The sequence below is a fragment of the Cotesia glomerata genome, linkage group LG3, assembly GCF_020080835.1.
Source record: "Cotesia glomerata isolate CgM1 linkage group LG3, MPM_Cglom_v2.3, whole genome shotgun sequence".
Lineage (NCBI taxonomy): Eukaryota > Metazoa > Arthropoda > Insecta > Hymenoptera > Braconidae > Cotesia > Cotesia glomerata.
The window spans coordinates 3,446,459-3,458,713 of record NC_058160.1 but is presented as its reverse complement, the minus strand read 5'-3'; the positions used below and the strand labels follow the sequence as shown (position 1 = coordinate 3,458,713).

Below are 12,255 nucleotides of genomic sequence, written 5' to 3'. Positions count from 1 at the left end.
TCGAGGCTAAAGATGGCAGATCTATAGGATAGTACCAAGCAGCGGAAACTGTACATGTGTATACATATATACCACACTTGTCTGTTGGAAATTAGTATATCAATGGAAGCAGGAAGCTTGGACTTGGACTTGGAAAAATTACACACCGATAATTATTAAGTAAAAATAAAAACTCAGTGGTAAGTAATAGTTTTTATTTATTTATTTATTTATTAATATTGCTGAAGTTACAGCTGAGTGATTAAAAAAATAAAAAAATAGTTGATATTTATTTAATTTTAGAACTTTGGTGTGATCAGGCGACTTTTACCTTCCCGGTAATTTAGGTTGGCGATCCATTTACTCTGTGAATTGAATAATCATCTGATAATCAATTGAAAAAAATGGGAGACTCCGATGATGAGTATGATAGAAAACGGCGAGATAAATTCAGAGGAGAAAGACCTGAATCTTATTCACGAGGTGGTGATGGCAGACGTGATGATAGGCGCGGCGGCGGCGGCGGGGGCGGAGGTGGACGTGATGAATGGCCTGATAGGTAATTATTTATTTTTTTATTAGTAATATTTAATTTAGTTATTTATTTATTAATGTGATTGGAAATTTTGCAAGCAGAGAATGGTCGAGCAGATCCAGAACGCGGCCAGACTACCGGGATTACCGAGGAGGTGGAGGAGGAGGCGGCAACAGGGACCGTTACAGTCCGGTTCGGTCGCAGGAAATTTCCTCGGGACCGCCATTGAAAAGAATGCGTGGTGAATGGGACGACAGACCATCCTCGAGATACGCACACTCGGATTATTATATGGGAGGTGGTGGAGGTGGTGATCGCGGAAGTTCATGGGCACCTCCTGATCATTACATGTCGCATCACAGCAATCATCATTATGGTAGTGGTGGTGGTGATCGGCATAGTAATAACAATAGTAATAACAGGTTTGTTTTTTTTTTTTTTATTTCTTTTTGTGATGATAAAATTGGGACATCTGATAATATTTAGAAATTTTTTAACTAAAAATTGTAGCAAGAAAAATTTTTTAAATTCCATTTGTAAAAACTTGAAGAAATTATAAGTGCAATTTTTTAAAAATAATTTTCTAGACCTAGTTTATTATTAAAAAAAAACTAGCAACCTTGCAGTCACTATATAACTGCCGTGACTTGTGAACTATAAATAAATAAAATCTGCGTTATCAAATAATGACTTGTTAAATTGCACTGTACTTTTTTAACTATTGACGTTTTTCAAGATATAAGCTCATCTTGATGTTACACTCATCAAGAGCTTTCATTTGAGTACCCACATGCATTTTTATATATCTTTCATATATACATATATGTAATATATATAAATATATGAAAAATTGATGTAGGTACTCAAATGAAAGGTCTCGATGAGTGTAACATCGGGATAAGCTTATATCTTTAAAAATTGCAATAGTTCACAAGATACGAGGTCATTTCTTAATTATTGACATTTTTAAAGATATAAGCTCATCTCGACGTTACACTCATCAAGAGCTTTCATTTGAGTACCCACATTCATTTTTGATATATTTTTCATATAATTATATATGTAACATATATAATTATATAAAATATATGAAAAATTGATGTGGGTACTCAAATGAAAGGTCTTGATGAGTGTCACATCGGGATGAGTTTATATCTTTAAAAATTTCAATAATTCACCACATACAAGGTCATTTTTTAACTATGTCAAATTGCACCGTACTTTCTTGACTATTGACGTTTTTAAAGATATAAGCTCATCCCGATGTTACACTCATCAAGAGCTTTCATTTGAGTATATTTCATATATTATTCATTTATACATATATATAATATATAGTTCCACGTATTGACGAGTTTTGTGATCATTTTCGAGTTTTGGACTATAATATTATTGCTGTTTCTGAATCCTGGCTCTTGTCAAGTGTTGTTGATGCTCAAGTCAACCTTCCTGAGTTCCACTTATGTTTTATAAAAATATTGTCATTATGGGTGATTTGAATATAAATGTGTTAACTAATACTAATTTTTCTACGCATTTGAATGACTTTTGTAATTTATATGATTTATGCATTGTTCCATTCAGTGCTACACATCATACTGCTAGATAAATAACTGTAATTACTAAATTATTCAAATTACTAAATTTTCAAATTCATATTTTTTCTTTTCTTTTGTTTTATGAACTAAAGTCATTAGATAGTTATTTGGATAGACTTTGCTTTGATTCAACGTTACTTTTCTTATTCTTTCTGTCTTATTATTATCATATCCATTACTGTTTAACTACTTTTTAATTACTATGTATTCATTTCTATGTAAGGCCCTTAGAGAGCTAAAGCTTCAGGGTTTAAAATTTTGATAAATAAGTAAAATAAATAAATATATGAAAAATTGATGTGTGTACTCAAATAAAAGGTCTTAATGAGTGTAACATCGAGATGAGCTTATATCTTTAAAAATCTCAATAGTTCACAAGATACAAAGTAATTTCTTAATAATGTATCTAGAGATAGAGCATTTTCGAATGCAGCGTAAATACTTATCATTTTAAATTGACTATTGGTGCGAATGATATTAAACCTTGAAAGGGCACAACTCCAGATCAAGACTTTTCCAACGATACCAAATTTAACCATAAAAACCCATTTTATCATATAAATACACTGGTCACAAAATTTTTCTTATTCTCTTAATAATATAGATTAAAACATTGTTAAGTGCCTGCTAATTTCAATGTAATTTTTTTATGATACTTAAATTGACAATCTGATAATATTTAAAAATTATTCAACCAATAAATTATAGCAAGAAAAATTTATTTAAAAAATTCCATTTCTAAAAGCTTTAAAAAATTATAAGCGCAATTTTTTAAAAATAATTTTCTAGAGCTGATTTATTATTAAAAAATTGTCAAGTGTCTTTCAATGTCATTATTTTTTTACTTTGTTGATGATATTTAGTGGATAAATCTTAGATTAATTTTAATCTTGATAAAAATAAATAATTCTAAGATTTATTTACATTTTAAACTAGAATTAGTTTCTTCTAAATATTTTTTATGTTAGTGTGAAATTCATTTATGATACCTGGTATTAGGGATACAAACTAGTCATAAACAAAAAAGAATCAAAAAAGTATTACATAATAGTTACAGAATAATTGACAAAAAAAAAATTATTGATATAAAAAAGCTTTTGATTAAGTAAGATAAATTATTAGGGAATAATTAATCCATTATATTGCAAGAGGTAATATATTTTGTTTAATAATTAAATTTAAATAATTATCAACATAAAAATGATTAATTGATTAAAACATAAAATTTATTGGTTAAATTATAACGATGTCACTATTCATACGGTAAACGGATGAATTATGAATAATTATTTTTCCGGCTATAATAATAATTTTTTTTTTTATTTTAAAAACTTATTCGGACGAATAGTATATCTTTTTATTTAGACTGATATTATTCGTCCTGCATTAAAAAAAAAAAGAACTTAATGTTTAATTATTGAACTTTTTTTTTTTTTAAATTAAATTTTTAATTTCTAACAATTGTACAATAATTTTATTCTATTCATCCGTTTAATGTATGAATAAAGCCAGCCAAATTATAATTAATTTGCAGGAGTGAAGTAGCAGGAAATTTCAGTAATTCAAATATTGAAACACAACCACCGATGATGACTTTCAAGGCATTCCTTGTTACTCAGGAAGACTCAATAACTGACGAAGAAGCGATTAAACGTTACAATGAGTATAAACAGGAGTTCCGACGTCAGCAATTAAATGAATTTTTCGTAGCCCACAAAGACGAGGAATGGTAAGTCATAAATTTTTTTCTGTTTTATCAGTACAATACTATTACAGATATAATAACAATAATAATTATTGATAACACTCGCTTATGAAATTGAGGTGTTCCTAAGTATTTAAGTGTAAAAAACTATTTGATATAAATTTAATTCAATGCATCAGATAAGATTGAATTAAATTGATAAAATGAAATATCAATTGACAAAAATTCGATATTAATTATTTATTAACAAAGTAAATAAAAAAAATAAAGTAGAATGAGTACGTGAATACGTAAAGAAAAAAAGAAAGATTTATTAGATGTATGTAAATATAAATATAGTAATATAATAGTTAAATTTAGATTGATTTTGATTGATAAAATATTATCACAACAGCTGATTTATTTCGATGATCCCCACAGTGTGTGCAACCACAGCAGAGTGTGCCTGTGTACATCAAGGTCCTATTGTTTCATCTCAACTAATTTGCGCGGCACAACCAACATGTATATATGTTGTAAATAACGCACGAACATGAATAATTATTATAATTCAATATATTATATGCTATAATCAAAAAATGAACACAATGATTATTATAACAAAAGGGTGATGATGATTATTTAGCTCAGGCCGATGTTAGGATTCAGTCATCACTCAGAAAAAAACATTTTTGGTCTAACCAATTGCGTTTATTTGCGAGCTGGGCGCGCAAAGCCCAAAATAATCCGCTCGCTTTCGGTGCCGCGATTTTAAAACCGTTATTAGTTTGTTAGGGAATCAAATATATATATTTTGATTTTTAAAATCATAAATCAATGTGCTGTGCATATGGCACATAACAGGTGAGGTACTCAAATTTACCATGTTCCCGTGTTTATTATTATTATTAATTCATTCATTAAATTACTGTTTTTGTTATTAAATAAATAATTTTCATTTTTTTTTTTTTTAATATTACGCGCGTGATATTTTTTTTTTATTTTTTGTTTACTATTAATTTTTTTTATCTTAAATGCTCAAATATCTGATAATTCTCACAACATCGCTCAAAGCGATTCGAGAAAATAATTAAACTTCTGAATAATTTTTCTGATGTAATAACTAAAATGTTTACAATATTAATATAAGTATGAAGATAATTTTTAATTATATTTTACTAATACTGATTTTTTTTTGTTTGTCTTTTTTCAACTGTGGTAAAAATGCAGGTTCAAGATTAAGTACCATCCTGAGGAATCAATCAAGCGTAAAGAGGAACAAATATCTGCTTTAAAGGTATTTTTTTTTTTTTTTTTACTATACTGTTGTAATTATGTAGACAAAATTATTTTTATTTTAGTAAATTTATTTCAATATAAATTATAATTTAAAAAAATATATATATGGGTGATTCTCTGTAAGGATGTTTTTTGCTGTCCCAAGCATTTTTTTATTATAAAAATTATTTTGTTACTAAAACAAATTTATTACGAAAGTAAAAAAATATTTCTATTTGGAGCATTGAAAACTAAAATGAAATAAATTTTGGTTTTTTTTGCTATAAATTCGTAAATCACCGAAATAACAGTCCCCTGGGCTGTCTCATTCCCAAAATTAAAACTTTAAAATTAAATTTTAAGTTATTTGTCCATAATATATAATTTGGTCCATAATATTTACAAACTTAATTAGTTAACTAACAATCTTCTTCAATAAAAAGTACCGAAAATTAATTTGTTTCATTAAATTCATTAAACCAAAGTTTGTCCCAGGCATTTTAAGAACAGTCCCCTGCCAGAAGTTCAAAGCCAAAAAAAAAATCCAGCGTGTTATTTTACCTTTTGTAAGGTTTATAAGAATCTAACTAGCCTTAAGTTAATAACCATAGGGCTGTTAGCGCTTTATCGGCATTTTATTTAGTGTCAAAGCACCATTTGTGCTGGAAATATCTGTCTGGGCCACTTCAAAACTCAGCCCCCTGGCAACTATTTTTATTTATAATTTATTTATAAAATTCGATCCATAAGTCTTAATATTATTCTAATTAATGTAAACATTCATTGAGAACTTGAAAAGTTGAATGCATTGAAATAGTTTGCTTGATTTTTCTCAATTTGATAAAAAAAAAAAAAAACAGTCCCCTATCATGTTATATGGCAAAAGATACACAAATATCGAAAAAACAAAAATTAAATCGGGTGTTTATTTATTATGATTAAGCTGATAGTTTTGTAGCCCTTGTTAATTTTTTTTCTAATAAAATCAAAAATAATTTGGTCTGACAATTTTGTACAGATTTAAGGCGTCCTTACAGAGAATCACTCATCCATAAAAATTATTTTTATTCCGAGTAATTTTTTTTCTGAAATTATAATAATAATAATAATTATTATTATTATTATTTAAATTATAATTTTAAATAAGTCCGCCGTCCATGCCGAGGGCGTTTCTTTTCAAATAAATAAATAAAAATATATAAATGTGTTACAGAAACGCGTTGAAGTATTTTTGGAGCTACTAAACTCAGGTGAAATTGACAAAGTGTCAATAGATGTCGATCAATCTACGCCTTTGCTGCGACTATTAGACACGGTAGTAATTAAATTGGAAGGAGGAACTGAGGAGGATTTAAAGGTTCTCGAGGATGCACCAGTTGCTCCCACGACTCTCTCGGCACCTAAGGAAGTAATTTCGAAAGAACCCCAGAAGGATAAAGAAAAAGACAAAGACAAGGAAAAAGATAAAGAAAAAGATACGGAGAAAGAGAAAGATGAAGAAGCGTCAGAAAAAAAAGATGAAGAAGAAATCAATGATAAGCCAGCTGAAGAGCCAATGGAGACAGTCACGGTAAAAGACGACGAAAATGATAACGATGAGGAAGTTAACAAGCAAGAAGATGAAGATAATGATGATGAAGACGAGGATAAGCCCACGGAGTCAAGTGCTCAAGAAGAAAAACCCGTAGCAGCTCTGAAAGAAAAGGGGAAAAAAAGTAAGAAGAGTAAAAAGTCGAAAAAAGAGGCTGCTGATCAAGACAAAGAAAAGTCTGATGAACAGGATGATTCAGCGAAAGCTGAGAAAATAATCGACGGTGAAGAAGAACCTGTTGATAATAATAACCAAGACGAGAATATGGAAATTCCTTTGGCTACCGCAGAAGTAGCTGCTAGTAATAGCAAAAAGCGGAAACGAACTGCTAGCAATTCCAGCAGCTCCAGTGTTGAAGACAATGATGCCAATGATAATCGCAGCACTACCAGCAATAAAAGTTCTGCGTCGAGTAACAGCAGCAGTAGCAGCAGCTCCTCTCAATCTTCTCCTGATAATAATAATGAGGAAAATGAGGAAAACGAGAACGAGGTGGAGAATGAAAAAATGGATACTGCTGACAATGCCAATGAAGATGAAAAGCCCGAGGCTGTTGAAGAAAAATCACAACTATCACCTAGTGGGTCGACAGATAAGAATAAGATCGATGATAAGTCCGGCGAGGGAGGTGAGGAAGAGAGCAAAGACATGGATAAAGATAAGCGGGATGACAAGGCGAGCAAAAACCAAGTTGAAGCTGTTATTGATCTTGTTGAAACTGGAGAGGAGGACAAGGATGAAAAGGATTCCGCTACAGTGAATCCTCCTCGAGCTTTGCACAAAACTAGTAGTATATTTTTAAGGAATTTAGCGCCGACGATAACCAAAGCTGAGGTCGAGGCGATGTGCAAGCGATTCCCAGGATTTTTGAGGGTCGCGATCGCGGATCCTCAGCCCGAACGTCGTTGGTTCCGTCGCGGGTGGGTGTCTTTTGAGCGGCAAGTTAATATCAAAGAAATCTGCTGGAGCTTGAATAATATCAGGCTGAGAGAGTGCGAGCTTGGAGCCATTGTTAACCGCGACTTGTTACGCAGAATTCGGACTGTTAATGGAATCACAGCTCACAAACAGATTGTGAGGTTTGATATTAAATTGACGGCTAAAATTATCCACAATTTAGACGCCAAAATCGGGTTGTGGATTGATCCTAGTACTGTGAGTTCTAACAATAAAGACGGGGAAGAAGTTGCTGGTGATAATAATAAAGATGCGAGTAAAAAAACTGACAATATTGTGATGGAGGTGATGCCTCTTGAGTTTGGATTTTCGTCTAAAAATCCGGTAATGAAGAATATTACAGACTATTTAATTGAAGAGGCTTCAGCGGAAGAAGAAGAGTTGTTGGGAAGAGGAAACGTTGATGGAGGAACTGGCAGTGGTGAGCAGCAAGAAGAAGGTCAGCTGGAGGGTGCTAATGAAAACAGCGATGAAGGTCCGATAGATCGGGATCCAGCTTTGACTAAAGTTCTCGACAGACTTATTTTGTATTTAAGAATCGTACATTCCGTTGATTATTACAATCACTGCGAGTACCCCAATGAAGATGAGATGCCTAACAGGTGTGGAATTATGCATGTTCGAGGACCTCCGCCCCAGAATTCCAAGGTCTCGTTCACGGAACTTCAGGAGTACTGCCGTAATTTCGAGAGCAAGATGTCGAACTTCTTGGCTCCGAGCTCTAGTTCTGCCGCGGGGATGTCGGATGAGGAGTTCCAGAAATTAGGGGCCAAAAATGCTGAAGCTGAGGTCGAGAAATTCGTCCAGGCAAACACTCAAGAGCTGGCTAAAGACAAGTGGCTCTGTCCGTTGAGTGGCAAGAAATTCAAGGGACCTGATTTTATTCGTAAACATATTTTTAATAAACACGCCGAGAAGGTCGCTGAGGTTAAAGCTGAGGCTGAGTACTTTAATAATTATCTAAAGGACACTAAGAGACCCATCTTGCCGGAACATCCTGGCAATAAAGCTCCAGCTGCGGCTGTTAACGCTCAAGGACCTAGGGAAGGGTTGCTCAGGGATAGTTATCCACCTTTTGGAGGCATGGGAGGGTAATTATTTTTTTTTTTTTTTAGTCTTTTATATTAATCAAATGAGTAATAACTTTTTATGAAATTTATTCGGGTCTTGAGAATAATTTTGAGGATATCAATAATCTTAGAGACACTGAAGTTAACTGATATTAAAATTGTTTTTTAATTTTATAGCAATGAAATTATTAAGAAAAAAAAAGTTCCACGTGAAAATTAAAAAAAAATTTTTTCAAGCATTTTTTTTGCAATTGTTTTTTATAAAAATTTAAAATAGCAACCTTGCAGTCACTATGTGACTTCCATGATTTGCGGACGATAAATAATAAAAATCTTGCTTTATTAAATAGTGAATTTTGTTAAATTGCACTGGACTTTATTAACTATTAACGTTTTTAAAAAGATATAAGCTCATCCTGATGTTAAACTCATCAAGAGCTTTCATTTGAGTACCCACATGCATTTTTGATATATTTTTCATATATACATATATGTAATATATATATAAATATATGAAATATATGAAAAATTGATGTGGGTACTCAAATGAAAGGTCTCGATGAGTGTAACATCGGGATGAGCTTATATCTTTAAAAATGTCAATAGTTCTCAAGATACAAGGTCATTTTTTAATTATGTATCTAGAGATAGAGTATTTTCGAATGCAGTTTAAATACTTATCATAATGATTTTAGGCATCTATTTTTAAAAATCATGATTCAGATATTATTTTAAAAAATTATTTATGGTATCTACTTTAATAATATAAATATTATAATTTGAAATACAAAAAAACGCTGTTCTTTCATACAAGATAAAAGACCCAATTATTGACACTGAACTAGTTATTGACACTTGCAATTTTATTTTAATTAAATAAAACAAATCGACTCTAATAAATTAATAAATATAATTTTTGAATTATAAATTTTAAGATAATTGGTTTTTTGGGTACATTTTATTTTTTTAATCAGAATAAAATTGTGTCAATAACTGGGTCTTTTACCTTAGTTCTATGTTAAAATTTAATTTTGTAATTGTTAATAACTTTTTTGAAATAATGAAAAAAGAATTTAAAATTTTTTATTTTAATTGTGAATTATAGTTAGTAATTTTTGTTTATTTATTTTGTTTTTTTCAATAGATTTGGTGGATATGGAGGCAGTAATTTCGGAAGCGGAAGAGGAATTTTTGGAAGCTCAGGCGGCTATGGCGGTGGTTTCGGAGGTGGATTTGGTGGTGGAATGTCACGACCATCTCGCGGAGGATTCAATCGTGGACGGTAAATTTATATTTTTTAATTTAGATGTTCTATAAGTAGTACTGCAATTATAAATTTCGGCTGAAATCTACCCCTTGGCTCGCGGAAATAATTTTATTTTATTTTGGATAATTGAAGATTGGTAGTAATTAAATTTGGTAATAACTAAGAATAATTAGTCAATTGCGAAAAAATAAATAATTTTAAAATCGTGATATATTCTCACCCATACGTACAATAAAAATGATTGCAGGGCTGCACCAGCAGATATGACGTCGAGACCAGTAATTAGTTACAATGACTTGGACACGTTAGACACCGATATATTTTAATTGTATGTTGCAGCAACAGCAACAATCCTGATTTTCGACCGGTTATTCACTACCGGGATCTTGACGCCCCAAGAGAGCCTGATGAATTTTTGTAAATTTATATAACTGTTGTTGAAAGAATATGAGAGAAAAAAAAGCGTATGCTTTTCTTAATACAAAAATGTGTACAATCCTGATAAAATTGAACATCATCAAGAGAAGACAAAATGCCTAGTGGAACTTACGCATAGATATTAATAATTAAATATTATTTAAATAAATAAGACTTAGATATTATGATTATCAGTTATTAATTACTTAAATTAGTTCTATTATTATGATTTTATTAATTCGAATTACTAAATTTTTTTGATTTAAATGTTCAGTGCAACTTGGAGGAAATAATTGTATAATAAATTATTATAATTAATTGTAATTTGTCCGTCAATACTTGAATTTAAGTACTGGACAAAATTTTGAAAATAAAAAATTTTTCACTTGAAAATTTTTTTTTTTTTTTTTTTTTAAAGTAAGGTAAAGTACCCAGTACTTGAACACTTATAAAAATCGGACCAGTACTTGAACAGACTTTTCGAATTGTTATAATAAAAAATCCGTAAATTAATTATGAGTAATATTCACAAATGCGAGATTATTAAATGATACAGTAATTGTTTTCTGTAAGTTTTTTCAATTATACAATCATGGTCATTAATTTAAGTATGTTTTTAATATTACTGAAAAATAGCCATTTGTAAACTTGATGAACGTTTATAAACTATAAATTTGAAAATTTGTTGATAATGTCATTTGTAAAATTAGTCGCAAATAAAAAATGATATTAATGAAATTAGCGAAATGGAAATATCACCAAATATAAATTCAGTCATTTATAAAATAGCGAAAAACAAAAATCTGTAGCTGCGTGAATATAGCCAATTCTTACTGCAGAATCTTATAAAATTAGCCGATTGTAAACTTTACGAATTGTAAAATTAGCCGTTTTTAAACTTCTTATAACTTTTGAATTCACAAAGTTTACAATCGGCTAATTTTATAAGTTTCTGCAGTAAGAATTGGCTAAATTCACATAGCCACAAATTTTTGTTTTTCGCTATTTTATAAATGCCTGAATTTATATTTGATGATATTTCCATTTCGCTAATTTCATTAATATCATTTTTTATTTGCGACTAATTTTACAAATGACATTATTAACTAATTTTCAAATTTATAATTTATAAACGTTCGAGTTCACAAATGGCTATTTTCCAGTAAACTTAAAAACATATTTAAATTAATGTCCACAATTGTAAATCAAAACAATTATATTTTTATTAACTTAAAAGTTGACATGTCGAAAATCGCCGATAGATGCTATTTTTTTCATGAAAAAGGTACTAAATCGTCAACAAAACAATCAGTCAAATAAAAGGTATATGGTCATTTTAAGTAAAAAAAATTGTACCATCTGATTAAATAGTCTTTTCTAAATAACATATATTTTTTGCAAAGACATAAACTATAATTTTTATATTAAATTTTAGCGTTCAACTATACCACCAAATTTTCAAAGCATTGTGATTTATATTAATTACTGTAATTTAAATAAGTTTTATAACTAAAAATTAGTGTAGTTAAAAATTATTGAACGTTTTGAATTGAGTTTTTTCGATTTATAATTGAAAATTTGCTTTGTCATTCATAAGAAATGTAATTAAAAAATTAAATAAAAATATTTTTCATTTTTAAATGACCATATTAAATATTCACAGTATTATTTTTAATATCATTCAATAATATGTTATGAATCTTTGGATATTTCAATAAAACGTTGGAAATTTTTGCTGTGCCTATTGCCGTATATTTTATTAGTTCAACTACTGGCTCCCGGAGTGTCCAACTACTGCGGCTTGTCAGAATTGATTATTCAACTACTACACGGAAAAAAGTAAACTGTAATAAATAACAGTCGATTTATAATAAGTAAT

At 29.9% G+C, this 12,255-nt stretch overlaps 1 protein-coding gene across 5 annotated transcripts; it reads left to right on the top strand.

Moving 5' to 3' along the window:
- The first annotated feature begins 18 nt into the window (after window positions 1–18).
- Window positions 19–10,561, top strand: LOC123260750 (serrate RNA effector molecule homolog). 5 transcript variants are annotated; one of them, XM_044722037.1, is made up of 8 exons: window positions 19–179; window positions 283–538; window positions 616–936; window positions 3,647–3,841; window positions 5,027–5,093; window positions 6,288–8,713; window positions 9,837–9,974; window positions 10,299–10,561. In XM_044722037.1, exons 2-8 carry the CDS (start codon window positions 384–386, stop codon window positions 10,378–10,380), a joined length of 3,384 nt encoding a protein of 1,127 aa, XP_044577972.1. In that variant the 5' UTR covers window positions 19–179; window positions 283–383; the 3' UTR covers window positions 10,381–10,561. The 5 variants fall into 5 exon arrangements, with proteins under 5 accessions (XP_044577972.1, XP_044577970.1, XP_044577973.1 ...); XM_044722035.1 differs by having other exon boundaries at window positions 613–936; XM_044722038.1 differs by having other exon boundaries at window positions 613–936; window positions 10,207–10,561.
- Window positions 10,562–12,255: the final 1,694 nt, after the last annotated feature.

Coding starts and splice junctions, on each gene's coding strand:
- LOC123260750 (XM_044722035.1), top strand. CDS start 384: ATGGGAGACTCCGATGATGAGTATGATAGAAAACGGCGAGATAAATTC. Junction 3,842..5,026: donor GCCCACAAAGACGAGGAATG/GTAAGTCATAAA, acceptor GTAAAAATGCAG/GTTCAAGATTAAGTACCATC. Junction 8,714..9,836: donor CCTTTTGGAGGCATGGGAGG/GTAATTATTTTT, acceptor TTTTTTCAATAG/ATTTGGTGGATATGGAGGCA.